The sequence below is a fragment of the Schistocerca americana genome, chromosome 4 (assembly GCF_021461395.2).
Source record: "Schistocerca americana isolate TAMUIC-IGC-003095 chromosome 4, iqSchAmer2.1, whole genome shotgun sequence".
Lineage (NCBI taxonomy): Eukaryota > Metazoa > Arthropoda > Insecta > Orthoptera > Acrididae > Schistocerca > Schistocerca americana.
In genome coordinates, this window is record NC_060122.1 from 292,678,653 (window position 1) to 292,701,598 (window position 22,946).

The window sequence follows — 22,946 nt, forward strand, 5'->3', positions numbered from 1 at the left end:
GCGAAATTCTGAAATTTTGCAATGAAAAACAAAGTCGCTATGATTTTGCTTTTGGTGCACATTACATAATGTGTTGTTGCATATGAAATTTAGTTAACATATTGAATTTTTCTTTAGACTTGGGTAGAGGTATCTGTCACCAGTCACAAGAAAATTGATTTGATGTAGCACACTCATTTGCGATCGTGCCACGCCAGCGATAAAGCCAGAGTGAAACATCTGCAACATTCCTCATGTCTCATTAACAGTTTCGGATATCGAATGGTTCAAAAGGCTCTGAGCACTATAGGACTTAACATCTAGGTCATCAGTCCCCTAGAACTTAGAACTATTTAGACCTAACTAACCTAAGGACATCACACACATCCATGCACGAGGCAGGATTCGAACCTGCGACTGTAGCAGTCGCGCGGTTCCGGACCGAACTGCTTAGAACCGCTCGGCCACCGTGGCCGGCTCAGATATCGAAATGAGATTTTGGCAAACAATAGCACGTACAGAGGAGAGTATTTTACCATATGATTGTTATCTAAAACTTGGTTATCTACCGTTTTATTTCAATAACTACAGACTTTTTCGGTTAAAGAATGTAATTTTGAAGAACCACCGATAGCTGGTGAAACAAGAAATGCCATGGGTTTTGGAGCAACATATGTGAAAATATTACACTCTTTTTTTTGCACTGAGGATGTGTTTTTTCATAAGCTACTGACTTTACTTTTCCTTGGTTCCTCACTTAATAAACTTAATAAACCACTGTTTCAGAATTCTGTTGCAGTTGTGTCCGCACAACATGTTAGTGAGGTGAGACAGTGTAAAATCGTCTGTGCTTTTGCAAAAGAAGAAAATTTTGACATGGCAACCAGAGAAATGAGTAGGTTTCACTCCAAAGTCGCCACTAATGATGCTTCTCCGAAGGTTACAAATGGTTAATAAGCCAGGCGAAAATAAATTTCTGCAATTTTGGAGGAATTCTTTTTAGGTCCTAATGAAAGCATAGGTGACTGTAGATGTTTTTCAATGGCCACCATGTAATTGTGGACATGGAGGGGCCCCACTTAATATTTACAAAAAATGTAGGCTTCAGTTTAAAACGGCAACTTCCGCTCCAGCGCTCGGTGTTTCCCCTAGCAGATTGAGCATCTAGCAGCCACAATATTTTGCGGGAACTGTAGCAGTGGAAACCCCAAACCGCTTGCTAGCCTACATGGCGCTCTTTGTCTAGCACAGGGGTTCCCAACAAAATTTTCTTGAGGACCCCCTCATCGAGCATGATTGGTACCTTGTCATATCACACTATCAAGTACCTAAAAAAGCCAAATTAAGAGTATTTTTATACGTTTTCTATTTTTGGGACTTAGAAAAAAACATTGACATATTCATTATTGAAAAAATATTGAGCTTATAACTTTTTCAATTTAGCCATCATTGTTATTGTTAAATTTTTCATTATTGCTCAAAATCTTTGTCTTCAAATCTGGGTGTTCATTCGAAAGGCTTTCATAGCAAAATACACATTGAGGTTTAGGCTGTTGCTCAGGTCCAGTGAACGTAAAACCGATTTCCAAGTAATCAGAGTTATATTTTCTAATTTTTTCAGTAAGCTTAACACTGATCTTGTAAGGGTTAGGTTCAAGGGACGCTGACGATTTAGGTTCAATGGACACTGACAACTTCGGTTCGAGAGTCTCTGACTTACTTGCTTGAACATCAAATGCATTATCTTCCTCTTCATCTGTAGGCCTTTCTTGTTTTAACGAACCACTTTTTAACCAATGGTCCATTTTGAACTACGCGAACTGTAGCTTCCGCGAAAAACAACGCTTTGCAAACACTACTGTTTTAATACAGAATATTGAATATGTAAACAACACGGTCTGTGAAAGCACGGGTAATAAATTAACAATGGCCGATTGTCGTCTGAAATGCGAGTTTCTGTGTAAAGTGACTGTCAGTTGTTAGCTGCAAAGAGGCAGCGCGCGCAGTCTAACGGCATACAGCAGAACTATTTGCCTCTATCTAGTTCTAGTTTTGTGCTAGAGTGTGCTAGTGTCAGTTGGCTCTACGAATATGCTAGACGCAGAGGTTAGCGTTCGCCAGAGCTCTGCACATGCAGAAGGCGGCCAAAACGAAAAATCTGTTATCATACGAAATATATTTAATATATTTGTTATTCTAATAGCATCTTGCGGACCCCTCTGGGATAGCTCTCGGACCCCTGGGGTCTGCGGGCCACCTGTTGGGAACCACTGGTCTAGCAGCCAAGGCGTCTCCCGCCACTCAGCAACATCAAATGTTTCTCTTTATTTCCGCAAAGCCCTGCGACCGACTGGGACAGAAATGGAAATCCCCATCTTCGTTGGTTCGCTGACAGAGAAACTGCTGGTGGTATTCATCAAAGCTCTTCAGTTTAAGGGGACATGTCCCTGAATGACCTCCATTTTTAACGTTCTCTTTCCCCCTCACAGTATTACTGATCTCTAAAGCAGAAGTAGCTCAAAATTTGTACAAACTATTAGGGTTATTAGTCAAAGCATTTCTGAGAAAATCAGTTAGAAGTCTATTACACTGTTTAGTTGACAACAATATTCATAAGAGGCTAGAAAACAGAATGCTGTTTAGCTGAGGTACGATTTTCTTTCGTACCATTGACCGTACAGCTTAGAAAAACAGTCATGCTACAGACAACATTGAGGGAAGTTTGTTATCCTTCCATTTTCCTCTTCGGAAGCTAATCTGTGAGAAATTTACAAAATCTATTGTACCATGAGAAATATACTCAAAAATTTAGATCAGCGGTCACACACATTGTCATCATATTTTAGAATTTTCTGAAAACGGTAGTCAAGTGAACTTCAGTCATTTCGGGGAAAAGTGTATCTGAACGACAAAAATTCAGGTTTCTGGTAAATTGGATAAGAAGATTCACAAATTTATTAGCTTATCATTATGCAGTTTTAGAACATTCAAGCTGCATGTTCCTGTTGGTCACCTGCTTCTTTATCTTCCTTCCCCCTTCTCTTCACTCTTTTATTTATCCTAGCCTCCTTGGTAACAGCTTCTGTAGCTCCCTCGGCTTCAGTTCCTTGCAGCCAGTGGGTTCTAATTTTTTCAGAAGACCAACCCTAGAAATTGCACCGTCATTAAAAGTTATTATTGCAGCCAGTACATCTACTTTCAATACTGTGAGCCTGACAAAATAGAGTTTTCGGTATGTAACTCTTGAAACTTCCTGTTGGGATTCTGTGACAGACCATGAAGGTACGTCCTAAGAAATTTTGCATTTGCCAGAACTCTTTATTTAGGCTAAATTGTCTCCATAGCAGCAAGGAATGCTTGTGGGCGTATTGTACGCCTGTACATCCAATTTCTGCAGGTGACTGCTGAAGCAAATGACGTATATTATTCGATGTTGCCCTGAACTGGTTGCCTCGAAACCTCCATTTGGTATTAAATTTCTTTGTTCTTGGCATTTATAACACAGACACTGAAACAGAAGAACACAGCAGCAGCTATGAAGGATAGGTGTTTCAAATTCCGAAAGCAATAAGTAAACAAACATAAGATCTTGGGTTGCAGCTAAGCCACAGCATCCTAGATACACCTGCACTCAGGTTCCGGTAGTGAGAGCCTTCTAAAATACACCGGTGTTTATGATCCATATCCAAAAACTGAAAAAAGTAATGAAAAGAAAGATACATCACGCATTCTGGCGCAATTTGAAAGGACAAGGAGCGTGACACCTTTGCAACATTATTTTCAAACTAATTTTATGAAAAAATGAGAAAAAATGTCCATAAACTATAGATTTTTGTAATCGGCATGAAATGCTCTTTTCTATAGAGCGGAAGTATATTTTTCATAGTTTTGGTCATTTGCCACGAGAAAGCCCCTTACACAAAAATACACTACTGGCCATTAGAATTGCTACACCACGAAGATGACGTGCTACAGACGCGAAATTTAACCGACAGAAAGAAGAGGCTGTGATATGCAAATGACCAGCTTTCCAGAGCATTCAAACAAGGTTGGTGCCGGTGGCGACACCTACAATGTGCTGACATGAGGAAAGTTTCCAACCGATTTCTCATACACAAACAGCGGTTGACCGTCGTTGCCTGGTGAAACGTTGTTATGATGCCTCGTGTAAGGAGGATAAATGCGTACCATCACGTTTCCGACTTTGATATAGGTCGGATTGTAGCCTATCGCGATTGTGGTTTATCGTATCGCGACGTTGCTGCTCGCGTTGGTTGAGATCCAATGACTGTAAGCAGAATATGGAATCGGTGGGTTCAGGAGGGTAATACGGAACGCCGTGCTGGATCCCAACGGCCTCGTAACACTAGCAGTCGAGATGACAGGCATCTTAACCGCATGGCTGTAACGGATCGCCGGCCGCGGTGGTCTAGCGGTTCTAGGCGCGCAGTCCGGAACCGCGCGACTGCTACGGTCGCAGGTTCGAATCCTGCCTCGGGCATGGATGTGTGTGATGTCCTTAGGTTAGTTAGGTTTAAGTAGTTCTAAGTTCTAGGGGACTGATGACCACAGATGTTAAGTCCCATAGTGCTCAGAGCCATTTGAACCATTTTTGTAACGGATCGTGCAGCCACGTCTCGATCCCTGAGTCAACAGATGGTGACGTTTGCAAGACAACAACCATCTGCAAGATCAGTGCGACGACGTTTCCAGTAGCGTGGACTATCAGCTCGGAGACCATGGCTGCGGTTACCTCTTGTTCTCATTGACGGTGCTTTGAACAGTGGACGTTACATTTCAGATGTGTTATGACCCGTGGCTCTACCCTTCATTCGATCCCTGAAAAACCCTACATTTCAGCAGGATAATGCAGGACCGCATGTTGCAGGTCCTGTACGGGTCTTTCTGGATACAGAAAATGTTCGACTGCTGCCCTGACCAGCACATTCTCCAGATCTCTCACCAATTGAAAACGTCCGGTCAATGGTGGCCGAGCAACTGGCCCGTCACAATACTCCAGTCACTACTCTTGATGAACTGTGGTATCGTGTTGAAGCTGCATGGGCAGCTGTACCTGTACACGCCATCCAAGCTCTATTTGACTCAATGCCCAGGCGTATCGAGGCCGTTATTGTTGTGGTTGTTCTGGGTACTGATTCCTCAGGATCTATGCACCCAAATTGCGTGAAAATGTAATCACATGTCAGTTCTAGTATAATATATTTGTCCAATGAATACCCGTTTATCATCTGCGTTTCTTCTTGGTGTAGCAAATTTAATGGCCAGTAGCGTAGAATCAACAATCAAAGCGCTCTGGCAGGGCTAGTGTGAATGGGGCCTGTTAACACTCTAAATTTGAAGAACTTCTTTCTTTTAACGGGAATCATGAGTGAATGAAGTGTGAAGAAGTATTTACAGGGCTCAAGTCCGCCCGCACTCCCCCCCCCCCCCCCCCCCCCCCCACCAGCTTGCGGCCTCTGCGACTGCGTTAGCCTTCAGCCGTCCATGGCCTTCATCGTGATCGCGCTGCAGTCTTACCTTTGAGTGTGCAGCTCTCCTTGACAGTGAAGGGCACTCCGTGCAGCGGCGGCAGCTTGTGCAGGTCACCCGCGGCACCGCGCTGGGCTACCAGGCGGTCCGCGTCCCGCGCCTCCTCCACAGCCGCCTCAAAGCGCTCCTCCACCAACGCGTTCAGAAAAGGGTTGACCGCGCGGATACGCTCCACGTACGCCCGCACCACCTCCTCGCTGCTCACCTGAGTACGAAACAAGCCGCCGCTGCTCACACGATACACTTAATTAAAAAAAAATTATAATTTTTTACATTACGAATGAAAACACACAAGACACTGGTGTAATATTCTATAATATTTATTATTCTTGATCATACAGTGTAAGCTTTCACGGCCGGTACTGTCTTCAGTTAAAACTTTCGGGTTGACAGGCCGTGGTCGAAGTATTAAACTCTCCCCTGACGTTTCGTCTCCGACTGCGGGAGACATTCTTGGAGGTACAGCGGCGAACTACGAAGAGAACGCAAGGAAGCACTGATTGTGTAGGCAGTACAGGCGGCGCCACTGTCGATCACGTGGCGTCGGCTATATGATTGTCTTTGGTTGTTGTTGCTGTTGTGGTCTTCAGTCCTGAGACTGGTTTGATGCAGCACTTCATGCTACTCTATCCTGTGCCAGCTTCTTCATCTTCCAGTACATACTGCAACCTACATCCTTCTGAATCTGCTTAGTGTATTCATCTCTTGGTCTCCCTCTACGATTTTTACCCTCCACCCTGCCCTCCAATACTAAATTGGTGATCCCTTGATGCCTCAGAACATATCCTACCAACCGGTCCCTTCGTCTAGTTAATTTGTGCCACAAACTTCTCTTCTCCCCAATCCTATTCAACACCTCCTCATTAGTTATATGATCTACCCATCTAATCTTCAGCATTCTTCTGTAGCACCACATTTCGAAAGCTTCTATTCTCTTCTTGTCCAAACTAGTTATCGTCCATGTTTCACTTCCATACATGGCTACGCTCCATACGAATACTTTCAGAAACGACTTCCTGACACCTAAATCAATACTCGATGTTAACAAATTTCTCTTCTTCAGAAACGCTTTCCTTGCCATTGCCAGTCTACATTTTATATCCTCTCTACTTCGACCATCATCAGTTATTTTACTCCCTAAATAGCAAAACTCCTTTACTACTTTAAGTGTCTCATTTCCTAATCTAATTCCCTCAGCACCACCCGACTTAATTCGACTACATTCCATTATCCTCGTTTGCTTTTGTTGATGTTCATCTTATACCCTCCTTTCAAGACACTATCCATTCCGTTCAACTGCTCTTCCAAGTCCTTTGCTGTCTCTGACAGAATTACAATGTCATCGGCGAACGTCAAAGTTTCTATTTCTTCTCCACGGATTTTAATGTCTTGGGTAATGCCAACATTCTCGATTGAAAGCAATCGATCGCCTTCCTTTGGCGCTGAGGGATACAAATGCTGATAAAAACATTATTGTCCTTAATGCAGATAAGGGTAATGCCACCGTCATACTGAACAGTGAGGACTATCATGGAAAAAATCAATATTTTGGTTACCTCCAACTACAAAAAACTCCAGAAAGATCCGACTATGAAGATTTTAAGAACGACCAATCGATTGGTGAAAGCGTCTTCATTCGCCCCCGACGATAAGAAGCTGCTTTGTAAAACAGAAGCGTACCTACCTAGACTTTATGGCTTACCCAAAGTGCATAAACCTGAGATTCCGTTGAGGCCAATTGTCAGCGCTATAGGTGGACTAACACACGAGTTAGCTAGACACCTTGCCTCATTGTTGCAACCTTATGTTGGTGGGATGGACAGTCATATTAAAAATTCAGCTCATTTCATTGACAAGTTAAATGAAACGAGCGTGGGCCCGGATGATATCGTCGTCAGTTTTGATATTGTGTCGTTATTTACCATGATTTCGGTATCTTATGCATAGCGGATATTTTTCCTACCGATATTGTGGCATTAGTCCGACACTGCCTGACCCCATAACTTTTATGAACAAAATGGTTCAAATGGCTCTGAGCACTATGGGACTTAACTTCTGAGGTCGTCAGTCCCCTAGAACTTAGAACTACTTAAACCTAACAAACCTAAGGATATCACACACATCCATACCCTAGGCAGGATTCGAACCTGCGACCGTAGCGGTCGCGCGGTTCCAGACTGTAGCGCTTAGAACTGCTCGGCCACCCCGGCCGGCTTTTATGAACAGATTGATGGGGTGGCTATGGACAGTCCTCTTAGCTCTGCTGTGGCTAACTTATTTATGGAGACTTTTGAACAACGGGCGTTGCAAACTGCCAGTAAAAGACCAGCCAGATGGTATAGCTATGTCGATGACACGTTCGTATTATGGACACACGGAGCAGAGGAGTTGGATGCCTTGCTGACACATTTGAACAGCATTAATCCGAAAATCCAATTTACTATGGAGATGGAAAGGAATGGGCAATTTCCTGGATGTATTTGTGGTTAAACGGCAGGATGGAACGTTGGGCCATAAGGTGTATAGAAAGGCCACACATACTGATCGTTATCTACATAAAGATTCAAACCACCACTCTAGACAAAAAAGAGGTATAATGAAAACAAACCTTGGTAGACAGGGCGTACAAAATTTGTGAACCTGTTTATTTAAAAGATGAGATTGAACATCTACGGTCAACTTTCGTGAAGAATGGCTATTCTAGCAAGGATATAGATCTAGCACTTCGCTCTAGGCAGAGAATCAGGAGCAACGATGAAAAACTGTCTCCCAAGGGCAAAGTTTTTCTTCCATTCATTCATAAGGTCACAGATCGCATTGGGAAAGTTTTAAGCAAGTATGGGGTGGACACTATTTTCAGACCCACCAGGAAAATAAAAGAATATTTAAGATCGGCAAAAGATGCACGACACCCTTTGACTACACCGGGAGTATATAAAATTCCTTGCAGTTGTGGACAGGTTTATATCGGTACCACAAAGAGAAGTGTGAACACCCATCTTGTTGAACATAAGAGGAATTGCCGCCTGGGTCACGCGGATAAATCGGCCGTAGCGGAACATGTTTACCAGGAAGGTGATCATGAAATAAAATTCAGCGAGACGAATGTCATATCAAAAACCTAACATTATTATGCACGCATGTATAGAGAGGCTATCGAGATTGATAAACACCGTAATAATTTTAACAGGAAAGACGAAGGTGTTAAACTTGATAAAATTTGGATGTCAGCGTTGCACCGCAAGCGTGACGATTGATTACCTTCAATCGAGAATGTTGGCATTACCAGAGACAATCTCATAGCCAACGCCACGTGATCGACAGTGGCCCCCTCTGTACTGCCCATATAATCAGCGCTTCCTCGAGTTCTAGTCGGACTTCGCCGCTGTACCTCCGAGGATGTCTCCCGCAGTCCGAGACGAAATGTCAGGGGAGAGTTTTATACTTCGACCACGGACTATCAGCCCGAAAGTTTTAAGTGAAGAAAGATTTATTATTCTTTTCACAAACCGGTTTTTGGCTGTTACGCCAATATCAGGTACATACGTAAATATGTGGTGAGGTGGAATTTTTGTATGATCAAAGTTTTTAAACTAGTGTATCCATAGAGTATGTATGGAGTGAGCAATCAGATGCGCAGAATGAGAATTCCATCCGCAACATCTTCTGCAGCTCAAGTCATGCGATTTCGGGGTGGCGCATTTTATTCCGTATATCACTTGGTGTATTTTGAGTGTTACTACTACGCTGGTACACACAGATCACTTTCAGACACGCGTTTTACAGACATCTCGACGGTTTGATACCAGGAATTGAAGTTGGCTTAAAGATGTGAAGAGCGGTGGTATTGTGCTTTTTCGACACAGTATCATAGCTCTGATTACATTTTATTTAAGTTTTTTCGGTAACAGGATAAGACGTGCCAGCCAACAGTATGTTTTTACGTTTTCTGTTGCACTTACTATATTGTCGTATCTCTGTTTTAATTAATTAAGCTACAATGACACTGTAGACGGTGCCGAAATATCACGAAAGGACAACGCATTTGGAACTATGGAATTGTTACAGTAAGTACGGTAAGCGATGTGCACCACCTGTTTGCGCATTATTGTGTTCAATGTTTCTTTATTCACCCTTCTGCTTGTTATAGACAAGTAAAATATCTATAAAATTCTTTCGCCGTCTTATCAGAATAGCAAAACCATACACTACGCACAAAAAAAAAAAAAAATAAATAAATACAAGAGCAATGCCCGAACTCTGGAGTAATAAAAGAAGTGAAAGTCAACAAATTTTTTTTAGGTTTTGTATTGCACTGGTTCAATTCGTCGAATCTATTTCAATTAATTACGTTACAATGACAATCTTATGCAGAAATACTTAGATACACACAAGGGTTTGTGAGAACCTGCATAAAGTGGAGGAAAGACTGCCAAGTACAAATTTTATCTGCATATGAACGTAGAATCAGTATGTATATACTGACTGGCAGTTTACTCAAACACACTTGCAAATTTATCTAGCACTTGTCTCATAAATACACGGCTATAAAATCGCAGGAATTCTCTATACAAGACTTAACAGTACCATGTCTTGATATTTTTCAATATATAAAGTATCTCATATCAAAGACATTTACAATTATACTTTCGTTTTACAACCTTTGAAAAGCAACTGGTCCTCCTTTCACATACTTCTCTTTTTATTCGTAGCAACGACAACACCACACCATAGCTGTTACAAAATTCAAACGTGCGAAAACGTGTTTAAAACAAGGGAAATATGTATAATATTCAAGTTTTGCTATAACTGCAAATTGTAAACAAGCAGCGTCGTCCCAAAATCACATGACTAGCCCAATTTGATGATGAGAACATGTGCTGTAGACTATGCTCACTCTATGGATATACGTACTCTATGAGTGTATTTACAGAGTATCTCGCTTTCCAAACACGAAAAATGTTAATATTTGATTTAGGCCTAAATCGAGAGGAACTGTTTCAGTGAAAATACGATGTAAAAATATTTAACCGAGATAAAATACGTGACACGTTAGCTAGTGAACTTTATAACAAATTACGACAATTGTTCTAAGAAGAAAATAAACAATAACTTTGGTGACATACCCCAAGGGAGTGGCTGAACAAAATAATCTTGTCTTTAACAGGTCCTAAATAACAAAGATATAAGATATGCTAATGAGATTGAATAGGTAAGTGATGAGCTGTGATTATACCTACAGCTGCAGTGGGAATCACTATACGCAGAACGAACTAAAATGAAATTAATAGTACAAAAATCAACGCTGATATCGAAAAATTCTCTTTAATTATATATCACAAATGGAGATCGCGATACGCAATTACAAAAATATAGCCGGCCGGAGTGGCCGTGCGGTTCTAAGCGCTACAGTCTGGAACCGAGCGACCACTACGGTCGCAGGTTCGAATCCTGCCTGGGGCATGGATGTGTGTGATGTCCTTAGGTTAGTTAGGTTTAATTAGTTCTAAGTTCTAGGCGACTGATGACCTCAGACGTTAAGTCGAATAGTGCTCAGAGCCATTTGAACCATTTTTGAACAAAAATATGTATCATGAGTAAATCTAAAGAGGTATAACAAAAAGTACTTTGATTATTTATCGGAAAGAAAACCAATCGAATATCGTAAAACAAACCACTACAACTGTAATGAGGACAACTTTAAATAGCACTATTTTCTTAAAATTATCGTGATGACTTACGAGTTGTATAATACTGTAATTACCTCCGAAGCAGAAGAGAAAATATTTTGTCTCTCGTATACAGCAGAGATTATAAATATAATTTCTCTCGAAACCTACGAAAATATGACAACAAATGGCGCTATAAACATATGCTGTTCAAAATATACACCAAAATGTGACGTCACAGCAGCCATTACGATTACGTCATTGGTCAAATCCGACGGTTAGTATTCCAAATTTTTCTTGACTCGTCAGGAACACTAAGTTAAAAATGTAGTATCTCTAACACTTTGGTGTGAGCAATGCAGTGATGCTTATTGAGATAAGATCGCATTATTTCTGCGACTTGAAGCGATCCGGCTAGCGAACTGTGCTCCAGGAACGATGCACTGCCGCAAACTTCTCAGATTAATCCAAGTAATTCAAGACGATTAGCTCAGCGAACTTAGTTGGCGATTTATATAGAACGATCGTTGCTAAGCAACTGAACCATTTTAATCATCACGTCTCTCAACAATGCAGCCTCCTAGATTGCTACCATCACGGAACCCTGTAACACACATGTGGAAGTATCCTATGATATAGGTTACATCAGTATTCGTCCGAAAAGCCATATTTAGGCACTCACTAAACTACTGGCGATAACGTTCACATGTCCACTGCAGCTTGAGTCAGTGCTCGTCATGGAAAGAATTTTCCTGGGGCAGAGGTTTTGCCCGTGTTCAGTCATGGTCTCCGACTTATTCTGGCTGGACAAAGGAAAGAAGGAAGAAAGATAAGGGTTTAGCGTTGCATTGAGGAGGACGTAATTAGAAACGTAGCAGAAGCTCGGATGGGGGTAGAAAAGGGAAGAAAATTGGCCTCCCCTTTTCAAATGAACCATTCTGGCATTCGAGCCGTTCAGGAAAATCTCCGTGGTCGAATTGGGATTTGAACCGACGTCCTGCCAACTACAAGTTCAGTGTCCTACCAATGCACAGTCTGGCTCGGTTCCAGTTGGACACGAAAAGCGAGATGTTCAAACAGATGAAATGAACCGATTGCCTTCTGTTTCCGGCAGAAAATAAATATGGCTGTAAAAATATTTGGAAGTTATCCTTTTTTCTGCGCTTCAGAGGGACTAGACATGCAGAACAGAAGGAAATTATCCGAAATCTTTTTAATGTCTTGCGTAAGCAGTATTATTTGGAAATAATCACTTTATTTCATGACATAGCCACTAGCTAATTTCGCTTGCTTGGGCATTTTCATCCTGACTGTGTTACTTCTTTCACAGTAAAACATCGTAAGCATATACGTACGTAGCATCATGTATTCAACACATCTGGGTGGAGGAAGCAACATGTGATGGCATTCTTAATTACGGCTTCTCACAGTCGTGATAGGGCACACCTGTCTCACACCTGTGCAATATACCAGATGTAGAAGTATGAAAGTCATAAACAGTATTTTATTCAAAATAATCTCCATTGCTATTTATACATTTCTCTCACGTCTCCGTCAGGCTATGAATGCCACGCCAAAAAAATAGTTCTTTAGAAAGCGAACCATTCAGCGAGCCATTTTCGTACATTTTCATACGAATTGAAGCGTTGTTCAGAGAGAGCGTGTCTCAATGATGCATACAGGTGATAATCGGACGGAGCCAAGTATGGAGAATAAGCCGCATGCCCTAGTATTTCCCAACTGAACGCCTCGATCGTTTCCCTGATCCTTTTTGCTGTGTGTGATGGGGTGTTATCATGGACTTTGTGTTGCCTTTTTCCATATTCCGGTCGTTTTTCAAGTCATGCTCCATTTCAATAAATCATTTACTGTTGGTAGCGATCAGTGTTAACGGTTTCACCAGGTTTTAGCAGCTCATAATAGATGACACCCTTCTGATACCACTAAACACAGAGCATTGACTTCCAAAGCGATTTGGTCTTGCAGTGTATGTTTATGGTTTGCCTGGATTCACCCATGACTTAAGACGCTTAGGATTCTCAAAATAGATCCATTTTTCATGACCTGTCACTGTTCGATGGAGAAACGACTTTATTTTGGATCTGGCGAGCAGCATTTTACAAGTGGTCTTTCGATTTGCTTGCTGTCATTCATTCAGTTCATGCGGAACCCATTTTCCCACTTTCTGCACCTTTCCCAAGCTTTCAACAGAAGAGAAACGGCTTTCTGCGTCTCATTCAATTGTTCCGTGAGTTGCTGTTAAGTTTGAGTATCATCTTCATCCAATAATGCTGCAATTCGTTGTCTTCTAACTTCTTCGATGGTTTCGCGCGTTCATCGTTTCTCACATAAAATCAGCACTTTTGAAATTTTTAAACCACTCGAAACATTGTGTTTTTCGAAGAGTATGTTCGCCGAGAGCTTCGACAAGCTCAAAATGGTTCAGATGGCTCTAAGCACTATGGGACTTAACATCTGAGATCGTCAGTCCCCTAGACTTAGAACTACTTAAACCTAACTAACCTAAGGACATCACATACACGTATGCCCGAGGCAGGATTCGAACCTGCGACCGTAGTAGCGCCGCGGTTCCGGATTGAAGCGCCTATGACCGCTCGGCCACAGCGGCCAGCCCTAGATAAGCATTCGATGCGATTCTGCTGCAGTTTTCTTCAAATGATAACAGAAAACTAATGCTGTCCGCTAATCGTAGTTCGTAGGCACAAAACTCGAGATGCTTATGGGTTTGAAACAGATACCGAAGTATGGAACTTGGGTTAATGTGTGTTGTCATTCGTCATTAGCCGTCACTGGAAGCAGAAGGCGCTGCAGACGCGGTCTCACGGACCGTACACTGACGGCTAGCACCATCTATAGGGAAATTCCGGTTTCATACGTCTGCACCTGGTGTGATGCTATATAAATGCCAAAGGGGACGAAATTAGCTAATTGCTAAATTATGAAGTATATTGATTATTTGAAAATGAAAAAGCCTACGCAGTAAAATGTCTTCCCTCAAGAAATTCACAGCGGCTGTGGTTTTGTATTCTTCGCGTGCCACATATAGAGGCATTTTCTCTGAGAGTACTTTTACAGTCGTAATTGAGTATAAATTACATTTAGTTACGTCAAAACGGTGTCGCTTAATCATTTCCAAATGGCATGGCTTTGTGAGTAAGTACCAGACTTCGGATACAAAGCTCTGGAATTCGATACCCAGCAGGTGTCAGGATTTTGCTCGTTATTTATCGTTTGTTTCACTTCTGGCAATGATTTGAGGATGAAGACAGGTTTCCTTACAAATAGATGTTCAGATATGCAACAAATGTTTTAAAAAGAGGAACGGTAGAAGTATTTTCGCTTCTTTTTTGTCAACTGAGCGCCACCCCCTTTTGCTCATAGTCTCCTATAAAAAACAAAACAAAAAAACAAAACGACAGTGTCATTCTGGTTTCAGAGCACTACTAGCCAACAAGTCGGCATCCGATCAGTCTTCTGACTCGTTTGACGTAGTCCGCCACGATATCGTCTCCTGTGCCAACTTCTTCATCTCAGAGTAGCACTTACACCCTACTGCTCAATAATTTGAGGATGTATATTCCAATCTCTGTCTTTCTCTACAGTTTTTGCCTTCTACAGCTCCCTCCAGTACCATGGAAGATATGCCCTGATGCCTTAGAAAAGTCCTGTAATCCTGTACCGTTTTCTTGTTAGTGTTTTCCACAGGTTCCTTTCTTCACCGATTCTACGGAGAACCTCCTCATTCCTTATCTTATCAGTCCACTAAATTTTCAACATTCCTCTGTAGCATCACATCTCAAACGTTTCGATTCTCTTCTGTTCCGGTTTTTCCACTGTACATAATTCACTATCATACAATGCTATGTTCCAAACGTACATTCTCAGAAATTTCTTCCTCAAATTAAGGGCCTATGTTCCATATCAGTAGACTTCTCTTGACCATAAACACCCTCTATACCTGTGGTAGTCCGCCTCTTATGTCCTCCTTGCTTCGGCTGTCATGGGTTGTTTTGTTTCCAAGGTAGCAGAATTCTTCAACTTTGTCTACTTCGTGATCACCAAGTTTGATGTCAAGCCTCTCGCTATTCTCATTTCTGCTACTTCTCATTACCTAAGTATTTCTTCGGTTTACGCTCTGTCCATATTCTGTACTCATTAGACTTCATTCCATTCAACAGATATTCTAATGATTTTTCACCATCACTGTGGATGGTAATGTCATGAGAAAATATTATCATTGATATGCTTTCACTCTGAATTTTAATACCTCTCTTGAGCAGTTCTTTTATTTCTGTTCTTGTTTCTTCGATGTATAGATTGAACAGTAGAGGCGAAAGACTCCACCCCTGCCTTACACCCTTTTTAATCTGAGGCTTCGTTTTTGGTCCTTCAGTCTTATTGTTCCGTTTTTATTCTTGTACGTCTTTCCCTATAGCTTACTCCTATTTTTTCCAGAATTTCTAACATCTTGCACGATTTTAAACGGTCGACCGCTTTTTCCAGATCAACAAATCGTGTGAATATGTCTTGATTTTTCTTCACTCTTGCTTTCATTATCAAGCAAACGTCAGAACTGCCTATGTGGAGTTTTACATTTTCTAAAGCCAAACTGATCGCCTCAATTTTTTCCATGTCTTTGGCATTCTTTTGTATATTATCCTTGTCAGTAAACTTCGATGCATGAACTAAGCTGACTGTGATACTTCTCGCACTTATCTGCTCTTGCTATGTTTGGAATTGTGTGGATGACATTTATTCGAAAGTCTGATGGTATCCCGCCAGTATCATAATTCTACACACCAACTTGAATAGTTGTTTGGTTGGCACTTCCTCCAATAATTTTAGAAATTATATAATTTCAAGTCTTCCAAAGCTCTTTTAAATTCTGCTATAGTGGATTCCTATGTCTTCCATATCGACTACAGTTTTTTCTTCATCACGTCATCAGACAATTTTTCTCCTGCACACAGGCCTTCAGTGTTCTCTTTCCACCTATCCTTCACTTATCTGTGTTGAATAGCGGAATTCCAATTGCACTCTCAATGTTACCACCGAAGTTTGTTTTGACTTTACCCTATGCTGAGTCAATCCTTCCGGCGATCATTTCTTTTTCGATTTATTTACATTTTTCCTGCAGCCATTTCGCCTTGGGTTCTCCGCACTTTCTATTTATTTCATTCCTGAGTTATTTATATTGCTGTAATCCCGTATTTCCTGAATGTTTTTGTACTTACCTCTTTCGCATACCAGTTTGAGTATTTCTTCTGTTACCCAAGGTTTCCTCGCAATCACCTTCCTTGTACCTGTGGTTATCCCACTGCGTTGCCCCTTGGAAATTCGGCTGTACCGCAAGACATTCAGCCTGCCAGCGACTGGCTCGCCACAGATTATAGCACTAAGAGACTCCACATCCACTGTCGGCAAACATAAACATATATACCGACAGACTTACGGGAAGCTTCGCACAATACAGCGGCGTCAAGGAGGCACCACAATCACCGTACTATTTTCCTACGCCGGTCTCGTGCCCCCTAAAATCCGACCGTGTAGTCTTCCGCCGGGCGTGCATACAATCAGCCGGCCGAGGGCAAGCCAGCAGGGATCCAACCGTTGACCACAGCCTCGAAGGACTCTGCCTGCAGCACGCTACCGAGTCGCCTCGCCGTCGCCCCCGAGCGGTCGCTGCTTTCCATCGTGGGTCCATCTCCGTGCACTTCGCGAGCTGATATGCCGTCACCGTACAACCGCTGCTCACCCGCCGACCACGACCTCTCTGGACGCCGTCGAACTGCTCAGCCGTCGTAATGTGCAGCCACTGCTTACCACTGACCATTGCCTCGCGGGACTCTTTTTTTTTTTTTTTTTTTTTTCACTACGAGGCATTTCCTATTTTAGCAACCATACCTAGACTCTGAGTGAACCTTCCATTTGTGTATACAGATTACTCTTTTTAGAGATGACCGCCCCTCTTCAACTAAACTGCCTACTGTGATGTTCCTATTGGGAGTATCCACGTTTTTAGCACCGTTCCTCAGTACTTCGGTATCCCACTTCCTTCCACACCAATTCTTCCAGCAGATTCTCTTAACGTTCAGTCTACTCTTCGTCATTACTATAAGGGGTGATCAAAAAGTTTCCGTTCGAAGGCCGTACAGTCCAGAATCGGTATGCCAATCAGGCCAAATCGGCATGAGCATTGAACAATCGTCCCACTGACAAACGATCTTGAAGATACTCGTTTGGTAAAACACCAGTTCTACTATGTGAAGAAGTTCGTAACAACCTGCTGCACATCCTCGTTCTACAGCCCCTTCAGGGACTTTCTAAGGGGCCGAAAGCGTGATAATCGCATGGGGAGAGACCAGGGCTATAGGCGGGTGCTTGAGTGTCTCCCACCAGCTTTCTTCGCCTGCAGCAGTGTGGGCAAGGAAAGTGTTGCGTCTTGTGTCGAAGCACGGTGTTTGTCCTTTGGTAGCCAAGAAAAGAAAAAACAACGCTCCTCTTCAACTGAACTGCCTACTGTGATATTCCTGTTGGGAGTATCTCCGTTTTTAGCACCGTTCCTCAGTACTTCGGTATCCCACTTCCTTCAACACCAATTCTTCCAGCAGATTCTCTCAACGTTCAGTCTACTCTTCGTCATTACTATAAGGGGTGATCAAAAAGTTTCCGTTCGAAGGCCGTACAGTCCAGAATCGGTATGCCAATCAGGCCAAATCGGCATGAGCATTGAAACAATCGTCCCACTGACAAATGATCTTGAAGATACTCGTTTGGTAAAACACCATGTTCTACTACGTGAAGAAGTTCGTTACTACCTGCTGCACATCCTCGTTCTACAGCCCGTTCAGGGCCTTTCTAAGGGGCCGAAAGCGTGATAATCGCATGGGGAGAGACCAGGACTATAGGCGGGTGCTTGAGTGAGTGTCTCCCACCAGCTTTCTTCGCCTGCAGCAGTGTGGGCAAGGAAAGTGTTGCGTCTTGTGTCGAACCACGGTGTTTGTCCTTTGGTAGCCAAGATAAGAAAAAACAACACGTTGGTCCTGTTCGGACGCATTTGGTAATAACATCGCCGTAGTTCACGTTTCTGCATTGACCACATGCACGTTAGAAAGACACGAATGCTACACTGAACCTTTGTATATAGGTTCTTATATACCGGCATCGGAGTCGTGCAACGTTGCATACACACTGCAACAACGCCCGCAAACGGAAACTTTTCGATCTCCCCTTTAAATTGTGATCTGAGTCTATATCTGCTCCTCGGTACGCTTTACAATCCAATATCTGATTTCAGAATCTCTGTCTGACCATGATGTAATCTAGATTGAATCTTTCTGTGTCTCCAGGCCTTTTCCAAGTATACCTCCTCCTCTTGTGATTCTTGAATAGAGTTTACGCTATTACTAGCTGACAATTACTGCTGCTCTACTCTGGACAAACGACTTCTACCTCCGCTTCCTCCGGCCTGCTCCAATTTCTTTGTTGCCTCCTAAGTCAGCACCAGAGATAACTGGAGGGGGACACTAATCGCAACCTCATACTTACGAGTTCGCGCAAAATAATATGATACCCCATCAGAAACGCATTGTTATCATGAGCGATGGGTGAGTTCATCCCGTTGTTCTGAAAGGGAGACTACCTCAGTTGAGTGTATCTAGTGACCTGCACGTCTTGAGCGTTCTTGCTGTTGTCTCTTTACTACGTAGCATGGAACTGCAGTCTTACGCACTATAGGCCCAGTGAAAGTTCTTCACACTCAGGCACCTGTGATTATGTGCAACACTATTACATTTTTGTTGGAAGAGACAAAGGAATAAGCGAAATTTCGTTATAAAGTCTGCTTGAAAGGACTGTACAAGCCGCTAGTTATTCCAGTCACTCAATAAAGAGAACAAATAATGGGGGAGGAGGAGCATAGGTACAAGTACTTCCCAAGGCTTCGATACTTCAGAAAGATGCCCAAAAGGAAGAACATTTTATTTTTACGTGACATTAATGTACAGCTTGCCGAGGAACTGACACAAAATTTCCACATCATTCTGCTTCTTTATATTTTATTGTTAGCATTGTAGTAAGCAAGGTTATCTGCTACGCTACATTTTTTACCTTTTTTTTTGTTTCGTGATTTTTCCTGCTGACACCACGTGGTCAGACTTTCTTTGATTGGTCCTTTCCCTTTTTTCAGTGCTGCATTGAAAAACTGTTGGCTTTGAAAGTATGTACGTTTTCGTCGAATTTTTTGTTGTGCTGAAGTAACCTGTTAACTCTTTCCTGGCCATCTATGAAAAACTGTGACAAAGGATTTTATATTTGGTAAGAACATTACCAAAGCAACTGAAAATAGAGTAGTGCGTTGTAATACACATATTTTGCTTAAGTACAAAGCACAAGTGGGACTTCTGCGCCCAATCAGGATATAATCATCGTATCTGGTCACGTTATTTACTTAGTAACACTTTGGAAGTAGTTATGAAAAACAGAGAACATAGTTATTATTATATCATGATATACACCGAAAATCGATTTCTTCTCAGTCAAGCACAGGAAACTTTACACATTTTGCGTTTTATGTGCGGTAGTGATTCAATATTGTTCTCAACGTCCTCTGTTTTTCACAAACACCGTCCAATGCGCTCCTCTGATTTTTTAGTATAACAAACTTAGGCAGAGAAAAACTATTTCATTTTACCACTTGTTTGGCTCATAATGCCAGGACTGTCTCTTGGTGCTGCCCTTCAAATTTTTTTCCCTTTTCTTCCACCACTTCCAGTTTTTTCTTGGCGATCAACCCCAGAGGAACCTGTCTTCTGGACTGTAAGACAGGCATTGTTTCATACAAATTACAATAAACTGCATATCCATTGATGTATACTGTATCAATAATAGCCCAGAATATTCTGTGCCACAATTATGGCGATTTAAGATCAACAATGTGCAAAGATCTGAACTGATCTGCATAATCTACCCCTCTCGCTTCTTTCATTTAATCTCTAAGCTTAGACAAGGCATATTTACCTTTGCACCACTCTTGCTTTCTAGCAGCAGTGGCTGTTTCTTTCCCATGGCGATAGGAGCTAAGTGTCAAAAGTTTTACTGTCCTTCCACTTGAACACAGATATACCTAAATTAGAAATCCTATGGTCAAAGCCATCTCATTTTAATTATGTGTCTTCTGTCATTTGAGGCATACCATTTCTTTCTGTTCTAACTGTCCGACACCTAAATATGTCGTATGCTTTCAGAACTTCAAGCAAACGAAGGGACGTAATTATCGAAATATCCCACTGAGTTTTTGTTCCTCGTATGTTTTGTCAGCTTTAAAATTAGTCTTCTCGTAACATTAATGAATCTGAGGAAAAAAACATAGTACCACGATAAATGAACGTGTTAATTTAACGTAAGTGATAAATAAACAATTCAAGCAAAGTGATAACCATGTAACTATGTCGTGATTTGCGAAAAAAGCCATGTGCAATGAAAAACGCTCGTGCACAAAAATGTCTTTGATGTCCTGACAGTACTAGAAATGTCCTTACACATTTTACAACGTTACTTAAATTCAAAGAACATCATTTCATTATTATTAGTTTACATTAACTAAAACAATGCAAAACCAGATTGTAACGTGAAACGACACCAATAACTTTCTTTCACGTCATTAGGGCCAACAAACTCTTAGGACGATGTAAGCAACACAGCATTACGACCAGTGGTGGCTGCTGTGTAAGAGGACAGGGGCATGTGAACACCCTAACTTTCAACGCCTTGCAGATTTATTGGCTAATTTTCTTTGAATGCTGTTAAACGTAACGTAGATGCTGCAATCGGAAAGATACAGCACTTAAATCTACAGCGCTACTGCTTCTCTAGAGTCCGTGAGACTTGGCATCACAGTCGTGAGCACACCTTCAGTTGTGCACATTTTAAGGAGCTTTTGCGCTTATGCAACTCGCGGGGAGGTAATTGCCTTATGGGCCAAATACATTCGGATTTGATAAACAATGTGCACGGCCACGGTGTGCACTGCTAGCCCTTGCCACTCAAGCAGAAGTTTACGTCAGTGCCACCAGGAGGTAGTGTACTGCGGCCGACTTTAATCCTCGTTCCCTCGGCATAAATCCTGTTGGATGACAGTACACATGTCAGATATGCTAATTCTCTCACTATATACTGTAGTAAAATTAGATAGGACGTCAGTATATGTTAAAGCTGTACTGGCAGTAAAACCTATTTTGTGGGTTTCTGAATGAGTTATAGTACATATATTAAGCTATAAATTTTATCATACGGTTATCCAGTTGAGGCGCTGAGAATCATAATGGTCTAAAGCACATCTCTGGTTATTGTGAGATTGTACATTTATTCACACTTCTGAAATCTATTGGTCTTACAGTGAGTCAGATTTATGCGTGCTGTAGGCCCACATTGTATTAATGAAAACTTACGAAAAGCTGTACCAATGGTTGCTCTGATATTCGCTTAAATACGGGATCGACGGCAGTGTGCTTTAGGCTCTCATCGATCTCAGCGGCTCATTTGTATTCTAATCAATTGACCTTGTTTGTTGGCATTACTACATGAGTTTAGTCATTTCCAAAAACGGCACTTTGTATTTGGTTTTGGTTGTTCACTGTGCGGGAATCGGCTTTGGTTGGTTGGTTGGTTTTGGGGAAGGAGACCAGACAGCGTGGTCATCGGTCTCATCGGATTAGGGAAGGATGGGGAAGGAAGTCGGCCGTGCCCTTTCAGAGGAACCATCCCGGCATTTGCCTGAAGCGATTTAGGGAAATCACGGAAAACCTAAATCAGGATGGCCGGACGCGGGATTGAACCGTCGTCCTCCCGAATGCGAGTCCAGTGTCTAACCACTGCGCCACCCCGCTCGGTGGAATCGGCTTTCGTGTGCAGTGTAAACATGAACATTGTTGAATCCGCTTTAAATACTAAGAGAAGATTGACGCTATGAGGACGGGTCGGGAGTAGTGCTTGGTTACTTCAGTCGGTAGAGCACTTGCCCGCAAAAGGCAAAGGTTCCGAGTTCGAGTCTCGGTCCGGCATACAGCTTTAGCCCGCCAGGAAATTTCATATCAGCATACATACCGCTGCAGAGCGAAAATCTCATTCTGGTAACGGAAAAGTAAATTTCCAGGAAAAGTTAGCCTCAAAGGATCTAAGGCCTCCGAGAACAGATCCTTTGATTGAGAGAGTGACGAAATCAAATAAGCGTGACTACAAGCGAGCATTTAACAAGGAAGTGTACAGTTAGCACAAGCTGTTGTGTGGGTGCTGCGTAAGAATATCTGATTTTCAGTCCGGAGGTAAATTTATGAACTAATGCATCTGTTATTGTTCTTAAAAATTTGTCAAAAAATGGAAAAGTACGAAAACTCCCACTTACACAAAAATCCGAAATGGAGAGCTGTGAAAACTTACATTTTCTTAGTAATTGCCCTAAACTATAATTAACATCAAAATTCCACAAAAAGAATTCTTTCTTTTGTCAGAGAAGTTATGCATCTTATTATTATTATTATTATTATTATTATTATTACTGTTGTTATTATAATTTGCAGTGGCTGTAGTTGTATAAACTTTTTGATAAGTATAGCTGTTGTACAGCAGATGCTATTAATTTCACACTCGAAGAATTTATCTGAATCTAAAAATTTGTGAACATCAAGAATGTATACTCACGAACCGGCTCTGGTCACGACTCTCTGTTGT

General features: G+C 41.9%; 1 protein-coding gene across 1 annotated transcript in view; it reads right to left on the reverse strand.

The window, feature by feature from the left end:
* The window catches only part of LOC124613428 (fatty-acid amide hydrolase 2-like), a 381,807-nt gene that overhangs the window by 77,561 nt on the left and 281,300 nt on the right, over window positions 1–22,946 (reverse strand). The window contains exon 4 of the mRNA XM_047142130.1: window positions 5,518–5,734. Coding sequence (XP_046998086.1) covers window positions 5,518–5,734 — 217 coding nt within the window. The remainder of the gene's footprint in view (window positions 1–5,517; window positions 5,735–22,946) is intronic.